This window comes from Medicago truncatula, chromosome 5 (genome assembly GCF_003473485.1).
Source record: "Medicago truncatula cultivar Jemalong A17 chromosome 5, MtrunA17r5.0-ANR, whole genome shotgun sequence".
NCBI lineage: Eukaryota > Viridiplantae > Streptophyta > Magnoliopsida > Fabales > Fabaceae > Medicago > Medicago truncatula.
The window spans coordinates 29,742,611-29,760,388 of NC_053046.1; the positions used below are offsets into that span (position 1 = coordinate 29,742,611).

At 31.2% G+C, this 17,778-nt stretch overlaps 1 protein-coding gene across 3 annotated transcripts; it reads right to left on the reverse strand.

Annotated features, from left to right (window-relative positions):
- Positions 1-10,414: 10,414 nt before the first annotated feature.
- On the reverse strand, positions 10,415-17,253 carry LOC11425342 (phosphoglycerate mutase-like protein 1). Of its 3 annotated transcripts, none has more exons than XM_003615332.4 (10): positions 17,110-17,253; positions 15,468-15,529; positions 14,676-14,783; positions 14,159-14,238; positions 12,150-12,312; positions 11,609-11,683; positions 11,384-11,469; positions 11,075-11,194; positions 10,943-10,987; positions 10,415-10,856 (listed from the first exon to the last, which is right to left on the reverse strand). In XM_003615332.4, exons 1-10 carry the CDS (start codon positions 17,219-17,221, stop codon positions 10,772-10,774), a joined length of 936 nt encoding a protein of 311 aa, XP_003615380.1. In that variant the 5' UTR covers positions 17,222-17,253; the 3' UTR covers positions 10,415-10,771. The 3 variants fall into 3 exon arrangements, with proteins under 3 accessions (XP_003615380.1, XP_039690548.1, XP_024641075.1); XM_039834614.1 differs by lacking the exon at positions 17,110-17,253 and adding an exon at positions 15,996-16,612; XM_024785307.2 differs by lacking the exon at positions 17,110-17,253 and adding an exon at positions 15,756-16,612.
- Positions 17,254-17,778: the final 525 nt, after the last annotated feature.

The following is a 17,778-nucleotide window of genomic DNA, read 5'->3' on the forward strand; positions in this document are numbered from 1 at the left end:
AACTACACTTAGAACATGTTCGTTATAGTTTTTTTACGATTTTTTTTTTAAATAATCACTTTTAAGAATATTGCATCTGTTTGTTACAACTTTTTGAAAAAATCAGAATCTAAAATCAAAATATAAACAGTTTGCTTCATTCTTTGCCTGTGAGAGGCATATATTTTGTTTTCACCGTTGTATACCATATCAAATATTTCCTTCTCAGCATCCATCAATCTAATAAGTCCATCGTAACAACTTGTGTATATTTGCATACAAATCAATGATCATAGTATCAGACAATTTTGCTACTTCCAAAAAATATGTAAGGGTATGTTTGGATGAAGGTTTTTAGAGGAAAATGCTTATTTTCTTTTTCTAAATTATAGAAACTATAAAATGTTAATAAAAATGGAATCATTGTGATTGAAAAGTTATATAATCTATCATATTAGTCATTCAAATTCATATAAAAAAAATCAAATATATATCAAAATATAGACTCAAACACTGATCCATGCAAACAAACTATCCGCGAAAATAACTAACTGTTTCAAAAATCGGAATTAAGAATTCACAAACATCAATTATGAGATAGGACTAGGTAATGTCTTGATCCTTTGGTAAGTTCTTACTTGCCTTGCTCCACAAGTTTTCCAATGCCTCTAGGCTCTACTTAAAACATATTTTCAAATACAAAAAAGAAGAGATTGAAAGGTCACCCTGTCTTACACCCCCTTTTGCATTTGAAAAAACCATGTTGTTTACCATTAACTGATACTAAGAGCTTTGCTCAATCAAGAATGACCTGTATCCAATCACAGAACTTGTCATTAAAACCAAAAGAATTCAAATGCCTTTGATATATCAACCTTGAATGCAAAGTTAGAAGAAAATTATTTTGTATGTGATTAGCAATTTGCTTTGGATCCACAATCATGTCATCACCATCTTTGATTTGATTTTTGCTAGTTTATGAAAGTATTTGGCGTTTCTATCTCCATGTACGCGCCAATTTGTTTCGACTCTTTCTTGCTAGAATGATTCTTTTTTGTCTAGGGCTTTTTCTAAATTGATATGAGCCATTTTCCATTGATAAAGCAATGCACCTGAAGAACGATAATTGTCAATTTGATCTTATTATATCTTTGCTAAATTTGTCTCAGCTTCCTTCACCAAAACATGAACATTGCCAAAAACACTATGATTCCAATCCTTCAAGTTTTGCTTCAGAATCTTCAATTTTTGAGTAAGCATAAACATAGGACAACCACTAATTCAAGAGTTCCAACTATTTGTTACGACATTCTAGCAGTCTTCATAAAGTGTCCACAACTTGAGAAATCTAAATTTGTCATAGCATGAGGTTGTCACTATTTCTAATTTCATTGATACAAAACTGAAAAATAATAATAGGAAAAATGTTATACCAATGTGATTGAGAAATATAAGAAAGAACACAAGACCCAAATGTGACTGATAAAATAAATATAGGACCAATATTTGTGAGTGATAAATATAAATAAAAAAATACGAGACAAATATTTGTGAGTGATGAATATTCTTACATTTTTTCAGCATCTATCAATAAGGTGACATAATTTTTTGTAATTTATACATGCGTCTATATTTTTACTCATATATCAATATGATACTTAAGTTATAATTTATCTATATTTTTACTCATATATCAATATGGTACTTAAGTTATAATTTATCTATATTTTTACTCATATATCAATACGGCTACCTCTTTACTCGTATATCAATACATGTACCTATTTTTTATTTCTATTTTACATTTATACACATGTCTATATTTTTAGTCATATATCAACATGGATTCCTAATTTTGTTAAATTATACATGTGTTCTACTGTCTTGTTGTCTTGATTTATTTCTAACACAATGAAAAAGATTTATCTGAACAAAGAAAATTAAATATCATGTTCATGCTAACACTTGTGATTTATGCAGGTTGGCAAGATAAAAAAGTTGGAGCTTGAAACTAGATATCATGAGAATGAAGAGAGAAATTGATTGATGACAACAGTTATATTCTCTTAACAAATATCCTTATAGAAAAGCAGCGGCTTTAAAATAATTTTTTTTTGGAGATATTTTATTTCTAGAACAAACAAAATCCACATGAAATCAAATATAAATGAATATTTGATACCATGGTGGATTGGCCAAATTAACATGTTAATATAACATGTAGTCATACTCATATATTAACATATACGTATGATTTGGCCAAATTAATCACTAGAAGACTTTTTATAAGTTGCCAATACTAACCACTAAAACTTTTAGATATATGTATATCGTAGGATAAGATTACTCTCATAAACCTTGATGTATTCATATTTATGAGTAACTTGTTATACTATTATATTCATTAATGATGCCTAATTAAGAACACTAGACAAGAGGGAAAAGAAACAAACAGTTTGCTAAACAGTTTTTCCCCTAAAAAGAAAAGTACTCAACAGTTTTTAAAACAAACAGATATACTAAGAAACATAGATACATAAGTGCAAGAATAATCAGAGACAAATCTATCATAAAAATACCAATATATTATTAATCAATCGGAATCTATACATATTAGTAATTAAATTCAAAAACACTTCATAACATATTTTAAAATCTTTTCGAATCCATCATTCACAATATTTAGTTCTTGAAATTCCTTCATCTCATCTTTTGTAAAGGTAACCTTCTGATGCGGACGTCGTGGAGGTGGAGGTAAATCTTCAGCTGATGGAGTAGGAACAGGCAAGAGGAAGAGCCTCAACTTGGCAGGATTTGGTGAAATACTATACATATAATCATACTTGAACATCATATCATCCAAATCTTCCTGGTTTAAGACTGGGATCAAAGTATCGAGATCTTGACCAGGAAGTTGATACTTGAAGCAAAATTTAGAATACATCATAGTAGAAAGCTTTGTGACGAGGTTGGAAAACTTGATATCACGATCAACGGGGACGATTATGTTGTCACCGCCCTATGTAGGTATAGTGATGATTTTGGTGCATAGGACGATTATTCGACCATAGCTAACGATGAGAGGGACTTTGAAACCGTTACAAGGTGGGTGATCCATTGAACATCTTGTAAGCAATTTGAGAGAGTGAGAGTGGTGAAAGAAGGTTTGAGAAAAAACGTTTTGAGAGAGTGAGAGCGGTGAAAGAAAGTTTGAGAAAATAAGGTTGTAGAAGTGAATTGTGAGTGAAAGAGGTGACTTAGGGCTTATACTTATAGCAAATGAAAAAGATAAGATGGTATTTTATTTGTGAAATGGTTTGTTACGATTTTTTAAAACAAAGTTAGGGTAGGTTTGTTACCATTTATCTATATCTATATTATATAAGAAAATATATTTTTTATTTGCTTTTTCTTCTTCTAAAATTGTCTTTCAATGTTCACTACAAATAACATATATAACATATAGATAAAAGTAAATTCAAATATTAAAAAAAAAAATGTAATAAATTGTTCATGAAAATATCACAGACAGTAACTAATAACCTCAAATAATTTATTAAAAAAAGTATAACAAACATGATTTTTTGTTACCTATAACAAATTTGGTTATAAGAATTCTATATTTTTTGTGTGATTCAAAAAGATAAGAATTTATATTATATGATATTATATTTGTTACATTGTTGGTGTCATTGAAGAAGATATATATAGTTTTTTTAATAAGAAAAAAATATGTGTAGTTAGTTACAATATGCCTTGTCAACAATTTTTGACCAAAACTCATTACACTTAATTTTATGCATTTTAAAAAAGTACTTTTTTTAGTAAGTACTTAATTGATATTGTGTTTGACCTACTTTCTCATTAAAAATGTAGAGAAGTAGGAAAAAAAAAAAAAAAACGGGTCAAACAGTAACTTATTTAAGCTCTTAGAGTTTGGCTATGGTATAGACTTAAGTTTTATTTATAATTTTCTCATTTTTTGACCTAATTAAATTAGTTTTTTCCAAAAAAAGTTCAGTAAATTAGATATATTAGAAAAAAAAAATGTCGTTCCTATTTTAATGGAATTGTTACTATTTTAATGGAATTTGACTAAATTTTACAATTAAAGACTAGCAAGAAAAGACAGGCACTCAATAGTATCGCAATCGAGCCTCCTAAAAACACCCTTTAACCCTCTTCCCTAACAAGTGCACAAAAACATGAAATTTCGGATGATATTTATATCATTTCATATTTTTATTACTATACTTTTAATTTAAAATAAACATATAATTATTTTAGATTTTTTTCTTTTGTTTTGGTTGATTTGAGAATTACATTTGATTTAAAATGTAAATTAGGATTCGATTGAAAAAAAAAGAAGAAGAAGTATGAATTGGATAATCAAATGTAAATTATCATTCAATTACAAGTATATATAATCAACTAAAAAAAAAAAAAGTTATAAGTATAACACAAACAAAATGTTATACATGTCTAACCAGAATAGCGCGGGAAGAATACACTTGTAAGAATATGAGTTGGTTTATGATGGCCATATAATAAAGTGGAAAGAAAACTTCCATCTTTTCATCTCAAAATTTGTCACCTACATATGTTGCCAATTTATTTTCTTATACCCCCCTCGTATAAGGAATTTTAAAATTGTTCTTACCGACAATAAACATTTGTTTAAACTTTAAAAAATTTCAATTAAAATTATACAAACAAATATAATAAAATAATCACATACATTGACGCAGTAGAAAGAGCGGATAGACAGGCATGATCTTTCCGCTAGTAATAAATAATATAACAGTCCTCTAACAAAAATAATAGCCAGAAAATTCTCAAAAGAAAATAATAATAGCCGGAAATTCAAGTCAGCCAGAAATTCATCCATATTTGGTAAATGCACAAAATAAGGAAGTGTCCGTGTTCATCAAGCAAGCACATTTTTTTTCTTCTTGTGTTTATCAAAGTAAGCACATTTTTTTTGACAAGTAAGCACATTATAAATTTAGATTTTGATTAATTTTAAATATATTGAAGATTAAAATAAAATAACATTTGATTATAATTTATAATGTGAAATGCAAGAAGTGATATTTTTAAGATTTGTTTGTTATTTCTTCTTCAAAAAAAAGATTTGTTTGTTATTTTTTTTTTTCAAAAAAAAAAAAGATTTGTTTGTTATTTTGTAGCAAAAAAAGATTTGTTTGTTATTTTAATTAAAGATATGATTTAAAAATATGTTTTGGCAATACAATTAATTCTATATAAAGAACAATGAATACAAATTTAGAATCACGTTTCTCATTAGTAAGTATCAACAAGAAGAACAAAAGGAAGACCTACATGCAATGTCAAGTTTTGAAACCAGCAAAACCTCACTTTGGCTTGTTGATAGTGGTAGCACAGATCATTTAACTTGTGATCGAGAACTTTTTACACAACTCGACAAATCTTATTCTTATGTGATCAGAGTTGCGAATGGAGCAAAAATTACAGTAGAAGGCATTGGAACAGTTGTATTTAAGAATCACTCAGGTTCGAAACTAGTTTTGAATGTTTTATATGTTCCTCAAATTTCTGAAAATCTCTTAAGTGTTCCTGAATTGTTGAAGAATGGCTACAAAGTGTTATTTGAACATGAAAATTGTGTGATTTATGACCAAAACAACAAAGAGGTGTTCAAAATTAAGATGAAAAACAAGGGATTTTATTTAGAGTTGACGAAGAATCTAGAAGATAATGAAGATGAACGTGATTTGAAGAAAACTCATGTTAAAGCAGAGAATGAAGGTGCAAGTGAAAAAGTGCCTTTCTTTTTAACGAAGGTGAAGAACCACCGAACTGCTAAAATAAACGTGATGGTTAATACCTTGAACCCAAGGTATTGAAGCTGGCCATAAAGAACTGGGAGGGTTCAAAATATTATGTCTAGGTATATTTAGATTTTAATTTATTATGAATCGAGATAAAATATCATTGGGAGATACTATTTATGTTCTTACCGACAATAAACATTGGTTTAATTGTTTACTATTCCTACGAGGATTATACCATAAACAACAATCAGAACTCTTCATTAATAATGTTGCATAGAAACATATAAATAAGGGACATACATCAACCATGAAATTAAATGCAATATCTTCTGTACAATATATATGATAAAAATAGCCATGTAGAAAGTAAACAACAAATCAAATTGGTTCATAGTTTTCTGTTTTGAGTCCTTTGTAGAAAGAGCGCTTGTCAAATACAGAGAACTTATTGACACGTTTCGTAAAAGAAAAACTTTACACATTTTCAAAAACTTTACAAACATGCTTGAGTTTAGTTAGCACTTAAGCTAAATATTTTGCCAAAAAAGAAAGTAATTCATCTAGGCAAGTAGTTAATTTATTTATTAAATAATTAGATAAATGTTACATTAACAACGTAATATAGTTTTCTTTTTTAAGGACAACGCAATATAGTTGAAAATAATGCAAAACATGTGTAACAAATTAAGGAAAAACAAATCAAAGTAGTTAAACCAATTTGAATCTTCTTCAAGAATATCTCTGAATCTCTGTGCTAACCTTCTGATTTATACAAATCAGGGCATACAAACACATTACTACTTGTCATATTCAAGCATTCGATACATGAATCAAGAATTCGTCATAAAGAAAATTGAAGCATAATTTTTTCTAACTCATAGAAACACAATGAATTATGTACATATGCACTGAACAAATTAAATAAAATTTTCTAGTGCATTTTGCTGTTGAATTTAATTCTCATAATGAAATTGGAAATTTACTTTTTTTTTTTTTTTTTTGTTGAACAAAGAGGTCCAAAGCCCAAAAGAAAAGAAAAAACTACAATTTCCAATCCTTTGCGTATACCCCTAAAGCCATTGACCATCTGAGTCCTGAAAAAGACCTCCACATCCTGCAATGTTCATTGAACTCTTGTAAATATCAATCTCTTTCACCTTCCTCATGATCACCAAGAATGGATCATTTGGGCGTCGGAAACCCTCTTCAAAAATGGATTTGTTTCGCCAAGTCCAAAGGTACCAACATGTCACCATGAAAATAGATTGCCAACTTTCCTCTTGCTCCAAAAAGTCTCTGTTGTTCCGGTTTTTGAAGATCCAATATCTCTGCAGTCAATAGAAGAAAAAAAGGTAGTAATTTGAATTGACCTAACTAACTTGAGCCAAATACGGGTTACATGGGCGCAATCTCTAAGCGTTTGAAAGTGAGTATTTTATGTTAGGTTTTAGGCACTTTAGTTACTTGTTTTGCAAGTTATTTAAACGAAAAGCTACAATCTAATGAATATATGCCATTTATGCTTTATGTGCCTTACTTTACCCCCATTGTGTAGGAAATAGCAAGCCAGGAGCTGAAAATAGCAAGGAAATCACTTGGTTTGATCGTAGTGTTGCTGATGAGGGGAAGCTTGCAAGGGATGGTAAGGGAGTGCGTGAGGTGGGGAAGTCGAGTGGAGGTAGGGGTGGTGGCGTGGTTGAGAAGAAAGCTGGTGAGGGAGGAAACATTGTGGTTTTGAGGGAAGATGGGAAGAAGCTTGTAGATGAGGGAGGAAAAATAGTGACGGTGGGGGGTAAGGTGAAGTGTGGGCAAGGGAGTAGTGGTAAGGTGGCGGATGTGGTGAGGGAGGTGGGGAAGGCCGTGGTGCCTGTAGTGGAAAAGCAGATGATATGTCTTTGGATAGAGGAAGATATGATTATGTGCGAGTTCTGATTTCGATACCATCCTTAGATATTGCTTCATGTGTTGATAATTTACTAATAGATGGAAATTTGGTATAAATAAAGATTATTGAGGAATGAGGACTTGATATTGGAGAAGATGTGTGTCTTTTTGAAGATGACGAAGATCAGAAGTCTCAGTCAGATCATGTGGAGGTTCAAGGTGATCCAGAAACTTGTAAAAATATGGATACTCTAGTTGACAAACTTGTGAAGGAGATAGAGGAGGAGGTTGTGAATTCAGACTCTGAGGCAAGGGACGTCGATAGAACGGACGATGTTGTTGAAGCAGCTATACCTGCGACATTGTCAGATTTGGGGTCACAAACTCAACCTGAAAAGGGTGTCAACATGGCGACACCATAGAGTTCTCCTGTGGTTGCAGTGTTGCGCCCGTGGATCCTGAAGTCGATGAAATTTTAGATGATGGAAGTGTGTTACATGATGAAGGTATTACAATAGAGGTGAACCATACTGATACTGTTAGCAATTTGAATGGTGAGATCGGAAAACAAAATGTGGTTCATAAAGAGGGTAGTGGACATGTGTCGGTTTTGTCTTGCCCCCTTTTTGCAGGCAAGTCTGTGGTGTCCGGTCCGTGGAGTACAGAATGGTTGAAGGATCGCCATGGAGGGGCTGGTATTATTTTTATGGCCAAAAGAAAGTTTTTTAAAGTGGGAAAGAGAAAAGTGAATAATGTTCCAGAAGGAGGTGTTGGTCTTGCTTAGCAGCAAGATGATTCTTGCTCTTGCTCTTCCTTAGCACCTTCTTTTTCCTTAACAGTGGATGATTCTTGCTCTTGCTTAACACCTTCTTCTTCCTTAACAGCAGATGATTCTTGCTCTTCCTTAGCACCTTCTTCTTCCTTAACAATAGATGATTCTTGCTCTTCCTTAGCACTTTCTTCTTCCTTAACACCAGATGATTCTTGCTCTTCCTTAGCACCTTCTTCTTCCTTAGTAGTAGATGGTTCTTGTTTTTTCATAGCAGAGGATGTTGCTTGTTTTTCCAGAACAGAAGATTGTGCTTTTCCTTCTTGAGTATAAGATTCTTCTTGTTCTTTCTTAGCAGTAGAGGATGGTTCTTTTTCCCCATCAGCAGATGATGATGGTTTTTCAGCAGATGGAGCAGATGATGATGGTTTTCCAGCAGATGTAGTAGATGATGGTGGTTTTCCAACAGATGTAGCAGATGAAGGTGGTTTTGAATTGGATGAAGGATGTGAAATCAAAACCCATTCATTGAAATCTTGATCGTTCTTTGGTGATTGAGCCATGTTAAGAGGTTTCTCTTCTTTCTCACAAAATTGAGTATACAAAATGTGAAGTGTTATTTATTTGTGAAACCCATCGTTATTATATAATGGTGCTGGAAACTTGCTTCACAAGTAACTCTAACTGTAACTAATTAAAAAAAAATAGAAAATAAATAAACTCTAAATGTAATAGACTTCTAACCGTTTCCAAGTTCGTTATTGGTTAGTTTTAACTGTAACTAATTCAAAAAAATAAAAAATAAATAAACTCCAACTGTAATAGACTTCTAGCCGTTTCTAAGTTAGTTATTGGTTAGTTTTGGCAGTTAGAGTGATTAATGACATGCACTACACTAACTCACACTTGATGAAGCTTGTTAATTTAATTTTGTGAGTTAAACATAAAAATATTAATTCATTATGCTATACTTTTGTTTGTGATTTCAATTTCAGTAATTGTCCCATTATATCCCTGGTATCCTTCCTTCATTTCTTAACAAAAATTTGTTTTCATGTGAATTTTAAACAATTCATGGAAAGCCTATGCATATATGGAAAGCCTATACACACACGTATGCATACCAATATAAAAGAAAGAGCAAATTCAAACCCTATTCAAACAGAAAAAATATACATAGGAAAGAGCGTACAATAATAAAAAAAGAGCTCCTCTTCAAATAATAAAAAAAGAGCTGAAATATAGTACCTATAAAAAATTGGTGGTAGAGATATTTTACTTTATGAAATTGAGAAGCAAGATTAAATGACTGAGTTAAATGGCTGTGCCTTTTTAAAGAGCATTGAATACAATTTTTTTTTAAATTTAATTAGTTGACTTATATTTCGTTTTAATTGAAGTAAAAACAAGTGGAAAATGTTAATTTAATGCTCCTTAACTAGTGCCCGCGGGGCACTAGATAACATTACCCTAATTTCTTTTTGCTCTTCCTTCCCGACAATTTCTGTCGGGATGAATGAAAGCAAAATTCCGATTTTCATAACTTGCATGTTTATAGTCATCTTCCTAATCTAAGTAGACCACAAATTTTTTATGAAGAAGATCAACCATGTGTATATATCCCTAACCTTCGCCCAATAGTTTCGCAATCGAGCCTCCTAAAAACACCCTTTAACCCTCTTCCCTAACAAGTGCACAAAAATAAGAAATTTCGGATGAAATTATATCATTTCATATTTTTATTACTATACTTTTAATTTAAAATAAACATATAATTATTTTAGATTTTTTTTTTTTTTTGGTTGATTTAAGAATTACATTTGATTTAAAATGTAAATTAGGATTCGATTGAAAAAAAAAAAAAAAAAAAAAGGAAGTATGAATTGGATAATCAAATGTAAATTGTCATTCAATTAAATTTATAGGTATATATAATCAACCAAAACAAAAAATAATGTTAAAAGTGTAACACAAATTGTTATACATGTATAACCAGAGCAACGCGGGCAAAATACACTCATAAGAATATGAGTTGGTTTATGATGGCCATATAATAAAGTGGAAAGAAAACTTCCATCTTTTCATCTCAAAATTTGTCACCTACATATGTTGCCAATTTATTTTCTTATACCCTAAAAGGAATTTTAAAATTTGTTCTTACCGACATAATTTATCCTGAAAAATATAAAATCATTGACTGAAATGCGACTAAGAAATCAATGATTGTATTGTACATAAGAAAATTCCATGACTATTTCATACGACCGACTATCAATGAAAGAAACAATTATTTGGTCAGCCCATTCCTTGAAATAATGTTTCTCTAGTCAGTAGCATCACTAGGAAGATCCGGACCATGAGGAATTTTGCCAGGATAATTGGTAGTTGAATTATTTGATCCAATCATACTGCAAATGTATATATAAATCACATGAATTTTCTGCATATGCTTGAATTAAAGTTTTATCATATGTTATTCAAATAAAATGCTTACCATTTATCCACAATAACCATGGAACGTAGTTCACAATTAGCAAAGCTGTCAAACATGAAAACCACATTTTATCAATTTGTCCAATGAAAGTGTAACATATGTGGGGTATGCACTTTCAGGAGTGATACTTACTGTGCACACATTTCAGTCTTAATATTTGGGTGACAGTCATTTCCAAAAGCACTAAGGGTATTAAACAGAAAACTGCTGTGTGTAACAACAGCTATCTCCTTCTCTTTACGTGTACACAACCTGAACCAAATCAATAAAGAAATTTGAGAAAAATGATATCAGATCTTTGGTTATTCAAGTATCACAAATGCAAGAAACAAGCTCTTTAGATGCATTTCAAAATCACAATAATATCATATTGAAAATATGAAATCCTAACTTAAAGAGAATTGTAGTGATGCTTTGATAAAATAAATTAATCACACTCACCATTCCAAAAACTTGAGTCCTCTACCAGTAACTTCTTCTTTCTTCTCTCTTTCAGGTTTCCACCAAGTGTCGTCATCAGTTTCAATCTAAAAAGATTTTTAGCACAATTCATATTCAATCAAATTTTAATTTTTTTTGTAGCAATAGTGTATCAGAACAAACTTAATTACAGTAACTGCAGCTAGACCATATCATGAGGTAAGATATAACCAAAATATCACTAACCAATGAAAAATCAATTCCTGGAAACATGTGTCGGTACTCGCTGACAGTTCTTCTCTTATCACATGGATGGAGTCCCTGGATTACAAAAAAAGCCTTGTAAATAAGTATTTTGATTTCTTTAGTTAAGGACATTTTAAAAAATAGGAAGATAGGTGAAGTCTGTTATAAACTCTGCACACTCCTTTAATCGAAGGCGTTCCGGTATCTGACACGTACAAGTATTTGATATCGACACATGTAATTCCATTTAATTAATTTGTTTTCTCAAATCATTACCGGTGTCATGTCATGTGTATTGTCTGTGTCAGTGTTTAAAAGGTTATAAATTATAGGAGGGGAAGTAAAAATTTCTGTTATCTTGAAGATGTACTAGTAGATAGGAACAGTTAAGAAACCAAGGGAAAGATTGTTGTAAACTAGTTGATTCAATCATACAAACTCTAAAGAAAGGAAAAATTGTTGTAAACTAGTTGATTTAATTATCCAAACTCCAAAGACCAAAGCTACACATTGCTCATGAAGTGGCACATTTTTATCATACCATTTGCTCTCGGCAAAGCTCGACTGCAACGAATGGTGGGCAGTTTAGACTAGAAACTGCAGGATGATCACTGTGTCCCACATTTTCAATCATCAGAGGAGGTTTATTAACTCCATCAGTGTTTGCTTCCCCACCAAAGACTCCAACAGCCGTTTGCATTGTCCTGCAATGCAATAGTTTGAATTTTAACTTATGATAGTCCCAAATACAGATGCACTCTTATTTGCTGACCAAATGTAAAAGTAATAAATATAGCAACAATGTCATAACTAATACTCCTCAAGATGGAGTAAAAACGATTCCTACCACCAACCAAAAGGTCAAATTCCATCTCAATATCAATACTAATTCTCGATAACTCATGATACACACGGTAGGCTACTCGATGTTATTTCCAGTTGGTTTTTAGAATCAACTGTATGACTGGCGGAGATTATAAAAATAGTTTATAACATGTCCATAAGTTATTTTCAGCTTATTTCTACAAGTTCTCCGGGATAGCTTATAAAAATAGCTTATACGGTTATACCTAATATGCAAATAATTTGATTTTATTTCATCTTTTGTTATAAAAATAGCCTATATATAACCACTTAAGTCATAATCACTTATTCTATAAGAGCTTAGTTAAGCTGTTTACCCAAACGGGGATTAATGTGTCTTGTTCCACATGACCTTTTTTCATTCTAATCTACTGTAATTAGCTTCTTTGACTCTCAGTAGGCTCCATAGAGTATCTCTACATACTAAACTTAGCTCTTTTGGGCCTATTATGAGGTTAATTCTCAAGTCAGCTGCGGAACGTTCGGTTTTTTGGTACAGTTAAGGATCTCCTAACAGGGTGACTTCAAGAATAGAACTCAGGTTCTTTTCTTAGAAAAGAGTTATGTTACCAACTCTCTCAACACGTGGGAGGTGACGCATGATATTAGGCGATATAGCGCAAGGAATCATGGAGAATATTTATATTGTATAACTCAGAACCGTCAAAATTGCAGGAGTATAATCTTCCCTTCAAAGGGAAATGTTCACTACAACTAATTACAGTTCTTACTTATAAGAATTGAGTAACCTTCTCTCCTAGTATCCCCCTTATCTCTTATCTTCCCATTCTCTATACAAATAATTATTGGTTGTCTTGTTCCTTCTAGAATAGATTTTTACTGCTCTCTCATCCTTACCACTAACAGAACTCTTTGAGGTACTGTATTGAATCTTGAGATTCTTGAACAATGCACCAGGTAAATATCTGTTTTTTCTTTTAAAATAAAAAATATAATTAGACTATAAACTAATGAAAACTACGTTGATGCTGATTGGCCTGGATAAGTCATGTCATGCACCATATATTAACATTAGGATATTGCTCATTTATGTGGTGAAATTTGGTCACATATCAAAGTTAAAAACAAAATGTGGTCGGAACTTGGAATGAACAATATTTTATGTTGAATATAGAGCTATGAATCATGGAGCATGCAAACTACGGTGGCTAAAAACAAATATTGAAGAAATGGAGTTTTTCCTATCAACTTACCAATGATGCTATATGTGATAATAAGACTGCTAAAAGTGTTGGTTAAAATCCATTATATCTTAATCAAACCAAAGCATGTGGGAAATGATAGAAAATTTGTATAAGACAATAAGAATACAAAAGAAGAAATTATGTGTATGCCATTTATTACAATCACTCAACCTAACTGAACATATTGTAAGGAAGTTTAGAAAGTTTCTTAGTATTAATAGTTTGAACCTATGTTTTAGTTTAGATAGAATAAAATCTGAATTATCAAATTCTGATATGATAATTTGTTTTTATCTCTTATCTTTCTCTTTTCTATTTCTTTCTCAAGTTGTAGTAAATTGGTTAGCATTTTTCTAACCAACTCCGGCTTTACATCCAATCCTTGTATTGTATCTCATCACATGAATAAACAATAAAGAAGTAAAATAACAAAGTCAGACATATACATGATTTGGCGAAATTCCTAAATTGCAATAAGTACCTTAACAATGGGGAAACCACAACTAGTTCAATTTTTTTGGAAAGTCCAATAGCCTTCACATGCTTTTGCAGATTTTCAACCTGTTATAGAGCCTCAAAGTATAAGTGTTTCACCATGACATTTAAAGAACATAAAATTGACACTTGAATCATCGACTCAGACATGGACATCAGACATGACACTGATATGTGGTTGCTGGTAATAATTTGAAAAAGTGGAAATATTTGAGTATAACCGCATGTATCGATGTCAGACGATGACATATATGAGAGTGCTACATTGAGCAGGAAATACTAGCAAGAGATAGATGTATGCAGAACAAGATTGTTATCGACAATTACTTCACGAGAAATCGGATTATGGAATACCAGGACAGAATACTAAAATACTAATACCAATCTCTACAACAATATCATTTGATCATCGTGATCACTTCAGAGAGGAATTCCGCATAATACAAAAACCATTGACAAATACTTGACAGCATGACATTCAAAAAAGTTGGAAAAGCAACTACCTGCTGCCATCCAAGAGGAGTTAGGTTTGCATCAAAAAAATCATAAGATAAGTAAGCATCATGGTTCTTTTCTCCTTCTACATTATGAACTCCTTGGGCATGCCTAACCTGTATACAAGGTCATAAAATACATTAGTGCTATAAAAAATATAGAAAATCATAAATGGTTTCAAGAACCAGAATATAACTACTTCAACACACAAGCTATCAACTAATCTCTTAACAACCAAATCAGACATTGAACCGGCGGGACATCTAGGTCATGGTTCAACTTCCTTAAAGCGCTTAAATCGGAACAAAGCTGCAATTGTACTGCCAATAATATTTGAACCGTAGTAAAGGCCGGTTCAAGGTTCAACCAGTTGAATAATCTCGTTTGATTTTTCAAACACTACTATTAGGAAGGATCTAGAGATAAATGACTTGGAGAAAAACATGTTTTCTGATAGAACACTATGGCGTTGTTTGATTCATGTAGCCGACCCCACTTAGTGGGATAAGGCTTGGTTGTTGTTGTTGTATTAACTTATGTAATGAAAAGAATGGCAAGTCCCTGGAATTATTTACCGAAATTTTGTCCTTATAACTGAATTTCATGCTGTTCTAATCTCTTTGATCACATAGAAGTTTATCTTATTATGTCATTCAGAGAATGATAAGTGGTTAACTCTAGTCCATATATAAAATCAGAGGTGAGTAAGGCTTTGGATTTCATACCACACATTAAAAAACACAATTTTTTGTATGATAAAGAAAATACAAATCTGCTTCAAATATAAATTTGCCACAAACCAGGTGAATAGTTTTGCTATGGTGCAATGGATAGAGACTTTGACCAGGTGCAGTATCCATAACTGCAGTCACACAAAAACAAAAACGAAATAAAATAAACTCAATTGATGAAGTTGTTACTAAACCAGTCTAATGAAAAAGAAAAAAACTGCACACTATTATGCAACACAAGCACAGATTAGTTAAATAGAAGGAAAAAAATCGCAAAAATCAAGCCGTGATTCCTAAATTCGAGAATAATCCTATCTGAATTTTTGACCGCATAAACGTAAGAATATTTCATGGTACCTGAACAGTGTAGGTTATATATTCTCAAATTGGAATAGAAACCAAAGGAAGTGTGAAAGAGTTTGAGCAATGTGGTTTAGCTCAAGTGGTTAGTTAGCATTAGTTATCCGAGTTCGAACACTGACTAGAACACAATTTTTGATCGGACGTTACTTATCTTTCAATCGAATTTCATATTACTAGCATCCATTTTTCATATGAACCATATGGTTAAAAATAAAGTTTGATCACTGTTGGTACCTAAAGCAAAGTTACTACGTTAAAAAGATGCCAAAAAGCAAGACTCCACATGTGTTTCATCATAAACATAAACCTACCTATTTGTCCTGAAACATACGTACGTTAATAACAGTCACACAACACAGAAAAGAGAATAAAAAAGGAATCAGGAATCTTACACAGCATATTCTGAGAATAAGATTTGAAACCATGATGAAATAAATATCAACAATCACCAACTATGCAAAAACTTAACTTTACACGTATATGAATAAATGTTTTTTAAATTAAAATTTCAACTACAATATCCTTATGCAATTCAATAGTACTTAATTTAAACTTGAAAATCAATCTTATTTATTTAGAAGAATCTAGACAGTTACATGATTGATCTCTATACCACCTGAAAATGAAGTTGTGAACTGGTCATATCATATTATGATATAATTATTCCAAAAGCTTGAACTTGGATTAACTTATTTGAGCTTACCAAATGGAATACTCAGTTGTAAGCTAATTTGTGAGAGTTTAATAAACAGCTTATGGAATGTTCATAAGCTGTTTTCAGCTTATTTCCATAAACTCTCCAAGATAACTTATGAACACAGCGTATAGTTTTTTTTTTTTTTAAGAGGAACGTATGGCTTATACGAAAGTGATTTTTAAACAACTTAAACAAAAATTCTCACAATTAGTTACGTAAGTAGATAAGCTCAAATATGCTAATTGAGATGAACAAGTAGTTTATATATACAATCAATTCTACTATAAACACTTATATCATAAGCACTTAATAAGTTGTTTATCCAAACAAAGCCTAGATAAAAACACTAAGAATATTTGTATTATTACGTTTCTAACAATAAAAATAAATATTCAACTAGTTAAGCGATGATCATTGCATAAACGTATATATATACTCCAAAAAGCGATTCTACAATGAATGAACATGTAATACAAATAAGTAGCGAAAAGTGGAACATGTAGAATATTGAATTTTGATTTGAATAAAACAGTGGATTATTAATTAAAAAAGTGATTGTAAATGGATTATGAGAAACATGGTTATTGAATTGATATATATATAAAAAATGGAACGTATATGAAAAAGAAATGCGTTGGAGTTTTGACGTACCAGAAAAGAAAAAGAAGAAGAAGTGAAAATGAAATGTTGCAGACGAAAACGAAAGAATGAATGAGAGGTAGAGAACAGAGGAAGCACGTGAAGGATAAAAGTGGAATTTCATATGGTTGTCACATGTGGAAGATTATGAGTTGATCTATGTAATTAAAATAACAGTTGGGCGGTTAGTGATTGAGTGAAACCAGAGAATTTCCATGGATCCTTGTTTGACTTTTCCCTTTTTGGATATTTTTAGATTAAATATGTATTTTTATGTGCTTTTAACTTATTCTAGTAATTCTTTAACTTGCAAGTACAACCCAAAATTGTAGATTATGTTACGGGTTTTTGTTAACCGGTGCCTCGGAGTTTAAGGAATTCTAAAAAGAAAAATTTAAATTAAAAATAACATTTTTTTTACTTTTGAGAAATTAATTACACAATTTCTTATACAAAAGTTACTATATTTGTTTTCTTAACCAGTGCATCGGAGCATTGGTTAACATTTCCCGGGCTCATCATCATAATCAAATACTTCAACAACATGCAAATGTTTTTATTACTAACTATGTCCCTAAATATATGAGCTTTTTGCAAAACTACGGAGATTAAGAAAGTTTGTTGTAGTATTAAATTTATATATAATTATTATTGTTTTTACAATTTTATCCTTAAGAGAGA

Coding starts and splice junctions, on each gene's coding strand:
- LOC11425342 (XM_003615332.4), bottom strand. CDS start 17,221: ATGAAATTCCACTTTTATCCTTCACGTGCTTCCTCTGTTCTCTACCTC. Junction 12,313..14,158: donor GTGGTTTCCCCATTGTTAAG/GTACTTATTGCA, acceptor ATTGCATTGCAG/GACAATGCAAACGGCTGTTG. Junction 11,195..11,383: donor GGACTCAAGTTTTTGGAATG/GTGAGTGTGATT, acceptor GATTTGGTTCAG/GTTGTGTACACGTAAAGAGA.